At 41.1% G+C, this 16975-nt stretch overlaps 1 protein-coding gene across 8 annotated transcripts in view; it reads right to left on the bottom strand.

Moving 5' to 3' along the window:
- Nucleotides 1-16975, bottom strand: part of ELOVL5 (ELOVL fatty acid elongase 5) — an 85834-nt gene that overhangs the window by 16678 nt on the left and 52181 nt on the right. For 5 of the 8 annotated variants that reach the window (XM_053601495.1, XM_053601497.1, XM_053601494.1 and 2 more), the window contains exons 2-3: nt 15107-15172; nt 11264-11451 (exon numbers count right to left, since the gene is read on the bottom strand). The exons of 2 other annotated variants lie outside the window; for them this stretch is intronic. In XM_053601495.1, coding sequence (XP_053457470.1) covers nt 11264-11451; nt 15107-15164 — 246 coding nt within the window. In that variant the 5' untranslated portion in view covers nt 15165-15172. Of the gene's footprint in view, nt 1-11263; nt 11452-11554; nt 11688-15106; nt 15173-16975 lie in introns of those variants that run through there. One more of the 8 variants, XM_053601500.1, reaches the window with a different exon arrangement.

The following is a 16975-nucleotide window of genomic DNA, read 5'->3' as shown; positions in this document are numbered from 1 at the left end:
GTCTCTACAAAAAAAAAAAAAAAAAAAAATATTTCTGCTTCCAAACACTTGAAGGCCAATAACTAGGGCTGAAAGGGGGTTGTTCCAATTGTGGAAGGAAGCCCAGCCAAAGCATCCCTTGATTCTTGCTTTACAGAGTTAAGTCTGCTTTAGTTCTGGATTTGTAGAGTGATGTGCTCCCTGCTAAACCAGCTGCAAAAGCAAGTTACCAAGATGTGCCGTCAGTTTAAGGGAGGGAGGACTAGCCAAAGTTGCCAATCTCAATGGCTCTTCTCTACAGAAGGCATTTCTTCCCCTTCCCTCGGGCGAGAGGGAAGGATGTCTGGGACGCATCCTGAGAGGTATTCTCTCAGGGCAGTGCCAGATACACTGTTCCCTCCAAGAACTTTCTTTCTGAGCAAGGAATTTCAGCTGCAAGGAAACAAAGAGTGAGGAGTACTATGGGCAACGATCAGGCCTTTCTTCTAAGTATCAATCTTAGCACGTTTCAACTTCTCTATGCCTTTACTAAATGGGAAAAGGGAGACAAGCAAACGTCTTTTTTCTAGCTATTTTGGTAAATAATTTTAAAACAAAATTCAACAATCAATCGCCAAGTCATTTGAGTTGTTTTTCCAAATCCTATTTTCCCACAATCACATTATCTATTTTAGGAAAGGCTGAAGGGAAAGAAAAACAACAAGACAGTTTAGAATATTATGTTTCTAAAGCAACTGCTATGTGATTCCGTCAGAAGACCTTCAAAGCCAGAGCCTGGGGAGATGCTTAATAGCCCCACAATTATTACAGAGAGGTCAGAAAGCACAAACAGAACAGCTAGCCCATCAAATGCTAAATTTCTTTTATCTTTCCAAAAAAATAGCATCAGAAATTTTCAAAAGATTCCAAGAAAAAAATAACAACTCTGGTTGTGGCAATGTAGCAAACTAAACGAAAGAACCAGCTCTCCCACTATAAACATACAAAGAGAAATGCTATATAAAACACACCAAAAAACTCTAATACTGAGGCTGGGTGTGGTGATTCTTGCCTATAGTCCTAGCACTCTGGGAGGCTGAGGTGGGAGGATTACTTGTGCTCAGGAGTTCGAGACCACAATAAGCACAATTGAGACCCCCATCTCTACTAAAAATAGAAAAATTAGCTGGGCGTTGTAGTGGGCACCTGTAGTCTCAGCTACTCGGGAGGTTCAGGCAAGAGCCCAGCAGTTTGAGGTTGCTGTGAACTAGGCTGATGCAACTTCATTCTACCCCAGGGCAACCAAGAAAACTCTAATACCATCAATTCCTACCCAGAAGGTGAGTTTTGTTTATCCACTCCTCCCAAAATTATTCTTCAGAGAAGAGCAAGTCAGCTTACTTTCATGTCCTTTGAAAAACCTCTTTTGTTTGAGGAAGAAACGTTTACCTGTTATGATCCTGGGCAATGCTATTTTGGGATATTTACATACAACAACCAACAAACCTTTGTTGCTGTCTTAAGAGGTAAAGAAATTGAACATAGATTTAATAATTATTCCAGGCCAGGCACAGTGGCTCATGCCTATAATCCTAGCACTCTGGGAGGCCAAGGTGGGTAGATTGCCTGAGATCACGGGTTTGAGAACAGCCTGACCAAGAGGGAGACCTCACCTCTAAAAAAATAGCTAGGCAGGCTTGGCGCCTGTAGCTCAGAGGCTAGGGCGCCAGACACATACACTGGAGCTGGCAGGTTTGAACCCAGTCCGGGCCTACCAAACAACAATGACAACTACAATAAAAAAATAGCTGGGCATTGTGGCAGATGCCTGTAGTCCAGCTACTTGGGAGGCTGAGGCAAGAGAATTGTTTAAGCCCAAGAATTTGAGGTTGCTATGAGCGGTAATGCCATAGCACTCTACCAGGCAACATGGTAAACTCGGTCTCAAAAAAAAAAAAAAAAAAAATAGCTGGGCATTGTGGTGGATACCTGTAGCCCCAGCTACTTGGGTGGCTGAGGCAAGAGGATGGGTTGAGCCCAGGAGTTTGAGGTTGCTGTGAGCTATGACACCACGGCACTATACCAAGGATGACAAAGTGAGGCTCTGTCTCAAAAAAAAAAAAAAAAAAAAAAAAAAAATTGATTATTCCAGAGGCATGACCTCACATAAATGGATGTAAGAAAACTTTTAATGGAATACTTTAAAAAGCAATACACCATTGGCTAAGTTCAGAGATCATTCATACACCTGTATCATGGGGGAAGACAACCAATGCCTCAATAAAAAAGAATAGGGCGGCGCCTGTGGCGGGTTTGAACCTGGCCCGGGCCAGCTAAACAACGATAACTGCAACAAAAACAACAACTAGCCTGGTGTTGTGGCAGGCACCTGTAGTCCCAGCTACTTGGGAGTTTGAGGGAAGAGAATCACTTAAGCCCAAGAGTTTGAGGTTGCTATGAGCTGTGATGCCACAGCACTCTACTGAGGGTGACACAGTGAGACTCTGTCTCAAAAAACAATAAATAAATAAATAAATAAAATGGTAGAAATGAGTAAGTTTAGTGGGGAAGGTATATGGAAAGCCAAGACAGACCCACAGCTAAAGCTCTCGCACCAATCAAGTGAGCCAAGTTGTGAATGCAAAGGAAACGTTCCTAAAGGAAGTAAAAAGTGCTACTCCAGTGAACACACAAATGGCATCAAAGCAGAACAGCTTACTGCTGATATGTAGAAAGTTTGAGGGGTCTGGGTGGAAGATCAAACCAACCACAACATTTCCTTAAGCCAAAGCCTAATCCAGAGAAAAGCCCTAACTCTCTTCAATTCTTTGAAGGCTGAGAGAAGTGAGGAAGCTGCAAAGCAAAAGTCTGAAGCTAGCATCCTTTGGTTGGTTAATGAGGTTTAAGAAAAGCAGCCATCTCCATGACATAAAAGTGCAAGGCAAAGCAGGAAGTGCTGACAGCGAAGCTACAGCAAAAGTCATCCAGAAGAACCAGCCGAGACCCTGAAGATGGCTGCACTAAACCAACGATTTTCAAAGAGACAAAACGGGCTTCTACTGGGAGAAGACGCCATCTAGGACGTGCACAGCTAGAGATGTGGGTTAAAGTTGGTGACTTGAAGCTGGAAGACAATGCTCATTTGCCACTTCAAAACTCCTAGGGTCCTTAAAAATTATGCAAAATCTACTTTGTGCTCTATATATGGAACAACAAAGGCTGCATAATAGCACATCTGTTTACAGCATGGTTTACTAAATACTTTAGGCCCAGTCCTGAGACCTCCTACTCAGAAAAAAAGCTTTCAAAATATTACTGCTCACTGACAGTGAACCTGGTCACCAAAGATTTCTGATGGAGATATACAAGGAGATTAATGCTATTTTCATGCCTGCTAACATAACATCCAGGGATCAGAAGTAATTTCAATTTCAAGCCTTATTATTTACGAAATACATTTTGTAAGGCTATAGCTGCCATAGTGATTCTTCTGATGGATCTGGGCATATTGAAAACCTCTGAAAAAGATTCCCCACATTCTATATGCCATTAATTGCCATGTCAGTTGTATTTAACTTAGGCTAGTTTTGAGCCCTGGGCCTTGTGAAGCAAATACAACTTGAATGTCTCTTGACCTACGTTGACCCAATAAAACATGGGGTTTTTACCTTGGGGTAAAAAATTTTTTTTTCTGGAATGGTCATCAACGTGTTAAGAACTATGGCTCAGTGAGAACTATGGTGCCGACCCCATATACCGAGAGTGGTGGGTTCCAACCCAGCCTTGGCCAAACTCCAACAAAAAATAGCCAGGCGTTGTGGTGGGTGCCTGTAGTCCCAACTACTTGGGACGCTGAGGCAAGAGAATTGCTTAAGCCCAAGAGCTGGAGGTTGCTGTGAGCTGTGATGCCACAGTACTCTACCGAGGGCGACAAAAATGAGACTCTGTCTCTCAAAAAAAAGAGAACATTTATGATTCACAGGAGGAGATGAAAATATCCACATTAACAGAGGATGGAAAAAGTTGATTCCAACCATGGATGACTTTGAGGGATTTCAGACTTTAATTAATGGAAGACACGGATATGCAGATGTGGTAGAAATAGCAAGAGAACTAGAATTAAAAGTGGAGCCTGGGGCGGCGCCTGTGGCTCAGTGAGTAGGGCGCCGGCCCCATATGCCGAGGGTGGCGGGTTCAAACCCAGCCCCGGCTAAACTGCAACAAAAAAAAAAAAAAAAAAAAAAATAGCCGGGCGTTGTGGCGGGCGCCTGTAGTCCCAGCTGCTCGGGAGGCTGAGGCAAGAGAATCGCGTAAGCCCAAGAGTTAGAGGTTGCTGTGAGCCGTGTGACGCCACGGCACTCTATCCGAGGGCAGTACAGTGAGACTCTGTCTCTACAAAAAAAAAAAAAAAAAGTGGAGCCTGAAAATTGGCTGAAATGCTGCAAACTCATGATAATACCTGAGCAGATCAGTTGCTTCTTACGGATGAGCAAAGAAAGTGGTTTCTTCAGACAGAATCTACTCTGTGTGAAGATGCTGGGAACACTGTTCACAGGACAACAAAAGATTTTGAATTTTCTTTTTTTTTTTTTTTTTTTTGTAGAGACAGAGTTTTACTTTATGGCCCTCGGTAGAGTGCCGTGGCCTCACACAGCTCACAGCAACCTCCAACTCCCGGGCTTAAGCGATTCTCTTGCCTCAGCCTCCCATGTAGCTGGGACTACAGGCGCCCGCCACAACGCCCAGCTATTTTTTGGTTGCAGTTCAGCCGGGGCTGGGTTTGAACCCGCCACCCTCAGTATATGGGGCCGGCGCCTTACGGACTGAGCCACAGGCGCCGCCCAAGATTTTGAATTTTCTAAAGCTTAGTTGATAAAACTTAGCTGATGAGGGGTTTGAGATGACTCACTCCATTTTGAGAAGTTCTACTATGGGTAAAATGCTATCACACAGCATCACATGAAGAGAAATCTTTCATAAAACGAAGAGTCAATTGATGTAGCAAACTTTACTGTTGTCTTGTTTTAAGAAATTGCCACAGCAACCCCAACCATCCACAACCACCACCTGATCAGCCAGTAGCCATTAACTTCAAGGCAAGACCCTTCACTAGAAAAAAGATGATGACTCTCTGAAATCTTAGGTGATTGTTAGCATTTTAAAATTAAGGTATGTCCACTATGGTTTTTTTTTTTGAGACAGAGCCTCAAGCTGTTGCCCTGGGTAGAGTGCTGTGGCATCACAGCTCATAGCAACCTCCAACTCCTGGGCTCAAGCTATTCTCCTGCCTCTGCCTCCCAAGTAGCTGGGACTATAGGCGCCTGCAACAACGCCCTGGTATTTTTTGGTTGCAGCCATCACTGTTGTTTGGTGGGCCTGGGCTGGATTCAAACCCGCCAGCTCGGGTGAACACCACATGCGGCACCACGTCCCTGGTGGTGTTCACCTTAGCTGCTTGAGCCACAGGTGCCAAGCCTGTCCACTATGTTTTAAAGACACACTGCTAATGGCCACTTGATAGCCTACAATCTACTGTAAACATAACTATATAAGGACTGGGAAACAAAACAATGTGTGTAATTGCTTTACTGCAATATTCACTTTACTGTGGTGATAGGAAACCTCACCAGAAATATCTCCAAGGTGTGCCTATACCTCAAAATAATACCATGCTAAAAGAAAATGAATTAAATCCCCCCATTTAAAGATAGGAGGACTGTCAAATTCAGTCATTAAACTGTATGTATAAACGTGACCATAAAAAACAATCACATTTGCACAAGGAGACATGTCTAAAAGCATTCAACACAGCACTGTTAGCTGGAAACGACCTGTTTGTCCATATACAGAAACAGATTAAATAGCATAATAAATTCTAATGCTGAAATAATACAAATTAATTAAACTAATGAATTAAATCTGTAAGACTCAAGATGAATTCATCTCAAAATATGTTGACTGAAAAAATCTATTTGAATAGAGTATAATTAGTATATCATTCATGTCAATTAAATAAACCTGTTTCAGAATGTAGTATATATTGTCACACATACACCTGTGGTAAAAGTATGAAAATATATCTAGAGGGAAAAAACACATGAACTTTATAAGGACATCATGTCTCAGAAGGGGTTGTACTTTAGATGAATTTCTGTAATGTTTTCATATCAAAACAAACAAAAATCAAGCCATTGAAATGTCAACATTGTTAGGTACACAGATATCATCTATATATATGAGTTTATTTTACATCTTTTGAAATGGTTCCAAAATTACAAGTTCCAATAAAAACTGCAAAAAAGGAAATAAGTATGGATTTATGCCAACCCAGATACATCTATCCAGCTATCAATTTTTTTCAAAATTACATTTTAAATGTTCTGAATATTTTAATAATTCTCACACTGTTCACTATACAGTTCTAACTGCAAGGAAAGAAACATACAGATACTCAAAAAATAATCCTGTCTGTGCCCACGATTTGTCTTTGACTGCTAAGAACCTGGTTCTGGCATTTGCTTTTTCCCTATCCTCATACTCAGAATACCTTTGGAAGAGCAATCAGCCATAGTAACGATGTGAAGGAAAAGAAGGGGAAGAGGCCTTTTTATTCTTGTAAGCCAGGGATCTGTGAGTATGGTTGGGGGACGGACTGTCAAGGGCACATCGCAGGAGCTTTCAAATCGAAGGGAATGTGTCATATTCTTTGTAACAAAAGAGAGACCAAAAAGGCTGCGGGAAAAAGAAAAAAAAAAAAATCACTGCTCTAGAGCCAAGTCCTCTCCCTCGGACTCTCACGACTTTCAGAGAGTAACTAGATCTTGTGCAGTGACCTCAGAAGTGAGATTCTGCAGCAGAGGTGGGCTCAGGTCTGAAGGGAAGAGGGAGTTTCAAGAGGAAGAGGCTCAGAAGAAGGAAAGAGCCTGATGTTGGAGTCTGAACAGAGTGAAGCCTGAAGGACAGGATAAGAAAGGCCAGAGAGCTTCCTCCCAAGAAAGGAAACGGCAGTCCTTTCTTTGGATACCATGTCCCTGGTGGTGTTCAAAACCATGTGCGCTGCACAGCACTCGCCCTGCTTTCCCGGCAGCTGGTGCTGAGTCCAAGGTCAGTGTGTGAGGCACAGGCGGGTAAGCAGGGATGCTTCTTTGTGGCCTGTAACCAACCACACACACAATTAGATCCTCTCTGCCTACGGTTTAAGAGGTCAGAAGCACAGTGGGAGCAGAGCAGAAATATTAACAACTGTTCCATGTCAGGACAGAGCTGCCTAAATCAGAATACCTATAATACCCTAACAAAGAAGATCAAAGGGTTTTGACAGCTTGCTGGATAGGTGGGGAAACCATGGTTGTCCATGTCAGAGGTTCTCAATTTGGGGATTGGGGACAAGAAGAAAAACACATGGATAATTTGATAAAACAGACTTCTATTCAAATGAAATATGCCCTGAATCTCGTGGGGTAGAAAGGCCTTTAAGATTTACGGTTGCGGGCAGCGCCCATAGCTCAGTGGGGTAGGGCACTCGCCACATACACCGAGGCTAGTGGATTTGAACCCGGACCAGGCCTGCTAAAACAACAATGACAACTGCAACAAAAAAAAAGCTGAGTGCTCTGGCAGGTGCCTGTAGTCCCAGCTATGTGGGAGGCTGAGGCAAGAGAATCAGTTAAGCCCAGGAGTTTGAGGTTGCTGTGAGTTGTGACGTCATAGCACTCTACTGAGGGTGACATAGTGAGACTCTGTCTCAAAAAAAAAAAAAACACAAAAAAACTAACGCAAACTAAGTTCCTTCTCTCTTATAACTTGTAGTTTTATTTCTAAACCTTCACCATGGACTCTGATGTGAGACAACCCCAAATATAGTAACAAAAAGCTAAAAGGTTTGTCATAAAGTCCTGTAGTTTCAAATTAAAACATCCTACTACTCAATATACTTCAAATCAAGGATCTATAACCTTTGAACTGGAAATAAACACTAAGTTAATGAGATGATTAGAAGTAATACCTCTTCTTTCCTTTTTCCCCCCTACCAAATTGTACAAACCGTGAACAAATCTATATTCTACATTTTAAACTGAGTTTCACAGTTTTAAAATTAGAATTTAGTTATTTTCTTTCTAGTAACCTAACATTTTGGTTGACTACCCTTTCATTTCTTTCTTTCTTTTTTTTGAGACAGTCTCAAGCTGTTGCCCTGGGTAGACTGCCATGGTGTCACAGCTCACAGCAACCTCAAACTCTTGCGCTTAAGCAATTCTCTTGCCTTGGCCTCCCAAGTAGCTGGGACTACAGGTGCCCGCCTGTTTTTTGGTTGTAGTTGTCATTGTTGTTTGGCAGGCCCGGGCTGGATTTGAACCTGCCAGCTCCAGTGTATGTGGCTGGCACCTTAGCCACTTGAGCTATAGGTGCCGGTCTCATTTCTTTCTTGTTTCCTTTCTTTCAAGACTTCTTCCTGTTTCCTTTAACTGACAGTTAATTTCATTTGTATTAATCCAGAACTTGCCCAAGGCGGTTACAAATTTATACCACAGAAATAAACAAAAATACCAATGACTACTTTATTTATTGAGACAGAGTCTTTCTTGCCCTCAGTAGAATGCGATGGCGTGGTAGCTCACAGCTACCTCAAACTCTTGGGCTCAAGCAACCCCCTTACCTCAGCCTCCTGAGTAGCTGGGACCACCATAATGCCTGGCTATTTTTAGAGACGAGGCCTTACTCTTAAGTTGGTCTCCAACTTGTGAACTCAGGCAATCCACCAGTCTCGACCTCCCAGAGTGCTAGGATTACAGGCGTGAGCCACCTCACCTGGCCCTGACTACTTGTTTAAAAACTTCTTTATAGATCCAAATATGCAGATAAGCAAAAGGGTAAATAGAGGTGAGTAATAAAGCCCATGCACAGATGTGTGATCACGGGGAAATGACTCCAACTGCTAGGACAGTTCTCTAAAATGAGGGCCCAACCAACTTGGCCTCACAATGTCTTCACTGTGCTGTAAAATCTCCGCCTGCTCTTCTGTATCTTAGTATTCAGTGGAGTAGAGATGCTAAAATATTAACAGAAAAAGAAAAATCTGTACCTAAAATGAAATTCAAAACCTGACAAAGGACACATTATAAATGTATTACTGATAATTTTATATAAACACAGGAATAAAAAGTCAGACAAAAACCAAATGTAAATATCATCTACTTTGGAGCACCAGGGCCTTATTTTCAACTCTGATATATCTGATCTGGATATACATTAGAACCTCTATAAGCTCACCACCCAAGGAACTGTAACAAACTGGTCAACACATGGAAGTGGTCAATGTAAGGAACAAGGCCTACTGTACTGATACATATAAGGTGGTGCATAACTGGTCTATGAAAATTAGATCAACTCAAGGAAGCAGTCAATGTAGGGAGGTGTCAACTATGGAGGTTTTACCATATTTTTATAAACTTGATTTAATTTAAGCAATGATCACCTCCTTATCTATTACCCCTGTACACACTCTAAATTATGAATCAGAAATGCGATTTTTTCTCCTATGTTTGTTTCTTAAATCTCCATATTCAGTGCTTAGACATGGCTTGAAGTCATCTATCATTCTTACCAAGCTGTCAGAAAGAAATCTATACTTTATACAGTGTGTTCAGAACCCTTTAATTCTACTCAGATGAACATGGAAGCAATTTATATGGCAATTTTCTTCCCCTCTTTAACAGGGAATTATCTATTTAAGAGAAGTTAAATTATGAAGTTATAGCTAGTATCTCTGGAAAAGCATATTAAGGCAGATGCTAAATTTCTCTAAGAATTAATCATCACTTTAAATATTTTCCTCTAGAACATTACTATGTGTAATCATAAACTCTATGAAAGTTTTCTTAAAGAAATAACTCTATTGTCTGTCAATTATGGGTATGTAAATAGCTCACTCTAAAAAAACACCTGCCAGCTTGCTGTGGTTTTGTCCCTTGAACACTGAGAGACGTGGACAGTGCTGGGGCCAGGAGTCACTCCTGTGCACTTCCCCTGCCTCCAGTCCTGCAATCTCCATCCTGGAGGCTAATTAAACTGCCTTCATTCTAGAATAGGACAGAAAAAAAGCAAGAAAGGAGTTGTAAGCATTTCTAAGCATAAAAGTAATGCTGGTAGTATCTACCATTCTAGTCATAAAATCTATACTTTGGTTTATGAAACACACATGGGAGAACCAGACACAGATGTCTCATAGGTACAACACCTTTGATGCTCAAATATAGTGCTTACCATCGGCTCATACAGCTGGGCGTGTCTACACTCATGCAAACCACCACATGCAGCCACAGAGACACCACTACAGCCTGAGGCTAATGGAGAACTCATTTTTTTCCTCTCAACACCAATTTTAAGATGCACACTGATTTCTCCTCTTTTCTACCCCCCTATTCTTTTCTTTACTACTTCTTGGAGAATTAAGGCCATGATCAAAGGTTGAAAACCTTAGGCCTGACTGCTTGTTTTATATATGGCTTAATTCTCTACCCCAAAGGACTTAGCAATAAGCAATAATTTGTGTAAGCCTGAAAAGTGTGTAGCCCTTCCCCCCCAAAATACATACAAGTTGCACCTTTCCTCTTCCTTTTAAAGGTTATAGTATTATCCCTTACAAAGTAGGGATAACTGAAATGTTGATTCCAATCTGCCTTTCATTTTTATTTAAGCTATAACATTTGCTTTTGAGATCATCAAATCTGATTTTTCAGTCATGTCAAAGAAATCACTGAGCCTGAACTCATACAGACCATTTGAATCCTAAATGCAGATCTCACTGGCCATTCTTCTCAGCTTTTATAAAAAACTGAGATTTGACAAGTTATCAGATCAGGAAAGAGAAGCTGAGGAGCCACAAAACATACCAAATACCAACTATTGCTCACTTCCTTCCTCCCCCACTGCGAACAAGAAGCAAGTGCTTATTAAATGTTTAATAAAATGCTCGCATATGCTTTTTACATTTTGTTAATTTTCTACTCTGCATTTTGCTTGCATGAGAGTATTTTTGAAAATATTTTAATTCTGAATATCCTATGAAACATAAATGACAAAAGAATCAATAGCAAAGGCTTCTATTTTAGATATTCTAGGCATATCTGTATAAACAACTCCTGACATTTTGGAAAACTGATTTTAAAACATACTCAAAATGTATTAACAGACTTGCTCATCCAGTTCAATCCCCTTCCTAAGTGACGGCCTTTCCTCATTTAGGAATACAATTTAGGACAGCAATATTTAAGTGAGAAGAAGGCTGTGTTAACCTTTGACCTACCTCACAGAACATATAGAGAGACAGCAGCGTGAGTCCAAGGTTATACACCACTAAAATACCCCGGCAAGAGAACGGCTGTCTATTCTTCATGTATTTTGGTCCCAGCCATACAATTAGTAAATATATGAGGGAACAGATAAATGTAGGTATGTAATTGTCCAGAAGAAACCATCCTTTTACTCTGGTATCTGAAAAACAATAGAGTAAAAACTAGTGATTAACAAGGTAAATATAAAAATAACCACTTTTCAAACATTAAAAAAATTTCTCTAACAATTTTATAAAAGTCACCTAGTATTAACGTTCCTAATCTTCACAAAGCAACCAGAAGAGGAGGATTCTGCTAAGTAAAATCAGAATAATAAAGACATTCTTTCCAAAGAATTTAAGCAACTTAGGAGAAAGCTAAGTTTCTTACTAACTGGATTTATTAACCAGATTTGCTGGATCACACATGGGGTAATGAAACCCTAGAAAGGGCAGTCGGTGAACTCTGAAGTTTTGCTTCTCAGCCAAGTGTCAGCAAGTCTGCACAACGTGTGCAGACTCAGAAAATGTGCCATTTAGCCAGGTTAGAGACACTGCTGCTAATCAGAAAGGCAGCATCTGCTAGGAGTGTAATGGTTAACAGCACAGGGACAATGATTAAGAAACAAACACAAACATGACCGTGAAGCAGCAATGATCACATCAATGACTGAGGCACAGTATTTTTTTTTTTTCTTTTAGAGATAAAGTCTCAAGTTGTCGCCCTGGGTAGAATGCCATGGCATTAGAGCTCACAGCAACATCCAACTCAGGCTCAAGCAATCCTCTTGCCTCAGTTTTTCTATTTTTAGAATCACTTATTTGCTCAGGCTGGTCTTGAACGCGTGAGCTCAAGCAATCCACCTGCCTTGGCCTCCCAGAGTACTAGGATTACAGGCGTGAGTCACCACGCCCAGCATAAGGTACCGTATTTAAGGAACTAACTGAGGAGCTACTGGTAGCTTGAGAGAGAAGACCTACATTGAGTCAAAGAACCCATGGAGTAGGAGACACCTGATCCATCCCCTTTGTTGGGCAAGGTGGAGAAAGGAGAGGAACACAGGTCAAGTAGCTGGCAGGAGCGAACTGACCACCTCTCCTTGGGTGGCAGTGATCTCCATGGCACCCAGATCCTCTCTGTATCATCTGTCCCCTGAAGAGTTCTAGCTTCATCCTCTGGCTGACCTCCAGGGGGCCACCTCTGCAGCACGTTCCCCTTTGCATTCTGCCATGATGATCCCCCAAACCTATAGCTCATGAATGTTACCTGCCTGCCAAAGCCTCCTACTCTGGAGCTTAGAGGTTCATGCAAGATTCACCTCCTGAATCTTTGCAGATGCAGCATCTATTGGGGTTCAAGTCTCTGCCCTTTGCCCTTTCTTTGACCCTCTGGTTGTACCATCTTGCTATTCTCTCCAATATTTTCCCTTTGATCTCACAGGTCAAGCACATGTTCAATGGTCCACTTGGGGAACTGATCTCAGCCTTCCTTTCTTGCGGCCCCCCAAACCGAGGGAGAGGCCCTCCATAACCCCCCCCTCCTAAGTTGTACTAGGATGGTAGAGAGTGCTATTACTAGGTCTTCAGAAGTTCTCCAGGGAAGGAGTCCTTCAGGAAGTGGCCAGTCCCAGGGACCTCAAGGAGGAGATTCTTAACACTTTTTGTATTCAGCTCTGGGCCTTGGCAGTTAATTTTAATAAAACAAGTTCCTACTTACAACTAACATTATACTGTTACATAATTTATGTGTTCATATTTATCACAAACACAATAAATACACACACATCTTCCATTTCTTTTTACTTAAAGCTGTTTTACATCTTACTTTATTTATTCTGTAATAGATCTTCACCTTTCCAAATTGGCAAGTATCCATCCTTCCACACTGCTAAGTGCTTCCAGGGCAGCAGCGCCCCCCTCTCTCCCACCTCTCTGGTGGCTGATTCAGGCCTCATCATGTGAGCAATTGAGCCACTGAGCTTTTAGTGATGACAGCTGGTAGAGGTTTGAGGACCAGCTTCCATGTTCTTTAACCATGCAAATGAGCAAATTTCTTAATCCTTCACTGGAAACGCTGCCTGGAGCCACCTCAGCCATTCTGCAATGGTGGCAAGCAGGGACCTATTCTGCGGAGAGAGCTGCTAATACACTGAGGGTAGCAAGTAGAAAATGACTAGGGGCAGGATCAGTTTTACTCATCTTGGTTAACAATATAGAGCCCCTTGAAATGACTGAAGAATTGCCCTACCTAGAAATGTAAGCTAATAATTTTTATTATTGTTCTAGTCATTTAGAGTTGGATTTTCTATCCCTTACAGCTTAATAAAGGCAGTGTCCCAACACAAGTACATATAGATGGATCTATCAATAACTTGTTCTTTTCACTGGGCCACATAATAATTTACTTAACTTGTCCCCCACTGATGGGTATCTAGATGATTTCCTAACAAACAATTTGGTGAGGAACAGCTTCAACATGTACATATTTATATAAACGCTCAAGGTCACCTATAGGACAGTCTCAGGAGTAGAACAGCTGGGTCAAAGGGCAAATGCATCTGAATTTCAATAGAAGGCACACCAGCAATGGAGAGAGTTTGTTCCAATTTAGACTCTTTTCCCTTACTCTATTATCACAGGTGAAGTGACACATATTTCAGAGACAAAGATGGATAAAGTCCTTTTTTTGTTTGTTTTTGTATATACGTGGGTGTTTTAAAGATCATGAGCAAAACTGAATCTTTTTATCTGTTTAAAAGCCATTTGTAGTTTTTCAATGAATCTATGAATCCAAAATCTTTCTTCTTTATAGGTAAGACATTAAAGGATGTTATAGGTGACATCAAAAGTAGGTAATGTGCAGCTGATTTACTTCCTGAAAGGTAATAAAAGATTAAGAGAAATATCCCAACTGAGTCCGCAGGTGCTCATGCACCAGCTGACATGACACAAAGTGAAAAGATAATTCAAAAGCCCTTAACATCGTCAAAAAGCAAGAGTTTAAACTTCAGTTGCCACAATGCATCCTGAAAATCAGTTTCTTTTAGAGACCTCTAAGAATTGAGAAAAACAACGGTGCATCTTACAAGGGTACATGTGAGGGCGGCGCCTGTGGCTCAGTGAGTAGGGTGCCGGCCCCATATGCCGAGGGTGGCGGGTTCAAACCCAGCCCCGGCCAAACTGCAACAACAACAACAAAAAAATAGCCGGGTGTTGTGGCGGGCACCTGTAGTCCCAGCTGCTCGGGAGGGTGAGGCAAGAGAATCGCGTAAGCCCAAGAGCTAGAGGTTGCTGTGAGTCATGTGATGCCACGGTACTCTACCTGAGGGCGGTACAGTGAGACTCTGTCTCTACAAAAAAAAAAAAAAAAAAAAAACAAGGGTACATGTGAAATTTACTAGGTATAGAATATAAATGTCTTAACACAGTAACTAAGAAAATGCCGTAAAGGCTATGTTGTATATAAAACCAGCACATTGTACCCCATGATTGCATTAATGTACACAGCTATAATTTAATTAAAAAAAAAAAAGAATTGAGAAAATCATAACCACTGATAATGGTGAAATTCACAATATCCTCAGGCTGCAAACTTTACCATGCAAATTGATCTCCAGTTAAAGTCAGCTGAAGGCCACCTACAGTGGCCCTGTCTCTGTCAGAGGACTTCTCCTGTTATCCAGGATTAAAGTGTTAGTCTTATCATAGAAAATGGTCACATTTTCTAGAATCTCCTCATGCAATATTTATAAGTAGCTATAAGCAGGGGGAGGGGTGGTGCTGCCGGAAGGTAAGCAAAACCAAAAACCATCTTACCTCGGGTACCTAGCAATGCTTTGAAATAGGGACTAAGTGATGCATCAAAATTTTCCATTTTAAAACCTATTAAGAAAAAAAAAAGATATCGATTAATCTCTACTCAGAATGCTTTTATACTTTTTCGCCCCCCCACAAAAGAACAAGAACAAATTCTTTTCAAAGAATATGCTACAGACAAGGTCAAGTTCCTCATGTGAAAAGAAATTGTTTTTTAGCTCACAAAGTAACTTATGTACTAGTTCTCATTTGAAAATCAAGAAGAGAGACATAATCCCGTGAATTCACTTTTTAAATGAAGTGCCAGGATTCTGAACTATTTTTCTCAGGTCCATAAAAACTCTTTCCTGAGTTTCTGTGAAGCTGAAAGAGTGGAACTAACTGGATTGAAGGTGGCAGACAGGAAAAGATCCTGTCTGGGTGAGAACTGACTTGAGGTAAGAAAGACAACAAAGATAGGAGGAATCAGAGCAGGGAATAGAGTGCTGCAGTAAAAAGATGGTTTCTTCTACTTGCTACTTTTGTTATTATTTTACAGTACTTCTTGTCTACAGTAAAATATCCAAATATTAAAAATGAAAGAGGGGGGGATACAAAAAATCTCATTGCTTCCCTCAATGACAAATCTCTGACAATCTCTAAGTCTTGCTGTAACAAGGAATCTAATGGTGGCAATATTTCTTGGGTACACTTCCAGAGACTTTTTCTCTCTTTTGAGCACAAAAGAGGTCATGCTAAATGGATATTTTTACAATTGTGGGTTACACAACCCATTAGGACATGATCAAGTCAATTTAACATTAAAAACTTACAAACTGATCATAATAGAGAATCAGAGTGCTTTGCTCTAAGTGAGAATGAATACTGCTTCATAAAACTTTTATTTTATCCTATTTATAAGTATAATGAATGCACTCAGCTGTGATGCTAAATAATATTCTCACTGTGGTGGTGGGGGGGAATGTCAAAGTAAAAAAAAGTCACTCAGAATAAAACTCCTATAACAGAAGTGTAGAAGTGTACATATTACTTGCTTGTTCTCACTTATTAAAATGTCTTGAAGATGGTAGTTATAGATTTACCTTAATCTTTTCCCCCATTTGAGATTTAGATTTAGCTAAGCATTGCATTAACTCGATTTCCTATAGGGGACATAATTTCCAACTTTTCTGGCCATTCCCTTTTAGAAATAACCACTCACATAACTTCCAAGGGCAAAGGCGAGATTGGTTTTATTAACTAAGCTGTTATCATTTAGCAACATTCCTCCTTCCTTGGCTTGCCACAGCACAGTGTCCATATTCTTGGGCTAATTTGGGGATAAACCATTATAACTATGAAATTATCTAATGGCTCTAATAGTTGCAATTAAGCCAATCTAGCCTGAGGTGTGGTAGAAATAAGAGCCCTCAATGACACAATTTTTTATTTTTGAGACAGAGTCTCAAGCTGTCCCCCTGGGTAGAGTGCCATGGCATCATCATAGCTCACAGCAACCTCCAACTCTGGGGCTCAAGTGATCCTCTTGCCTCAGTTTTTTATTTTTAGTAGAGAGGGGGTCTTGCTTTTGCTCAGGCTGGTCTGGAACTCCTGAGCTCAAGCACCCACCTTGGCCTCCGAGAGTGCTAGGATTACAGGTGTGAGCCATCACGTCCAACCCCTGAATGACACTTTGAAAGTAGCTCACAGGTTCTGTCCTTACTACCCAAGGGGACTCAGGGACAGGGCACTTGGAGAGTAATGACTCCCTCAATGTGGGGCTGGCAGCCAAAAAAGCACCAGTTGCCACATGCCCACATATGTGCCATCAACTAGGTCAGTCACCTTGGACCCTCAATAGTTATACAACCCTAGTACTAGGTCACTTCT

The sequence above is a fragment of the Nycticebus coucang genome, chromosome 9 (assembly GCF_027406575.1).
Source record: "Nycticebus coucang isolate mNycCou1 chromosome 9, mNycCou1.pri, whole genome shotgun sequence".
Classification (NCBI taxonomy): Eukaryota; Metazoa; Chordata; class Mammalia; order Primates; family Lorisidae; genus Nycticebus; species Nycticebus coucang.
Note: the sequence above shows the minus strand (reverse complement) of the source record. Positions and strands in the feature narration are given on the sequence as shown.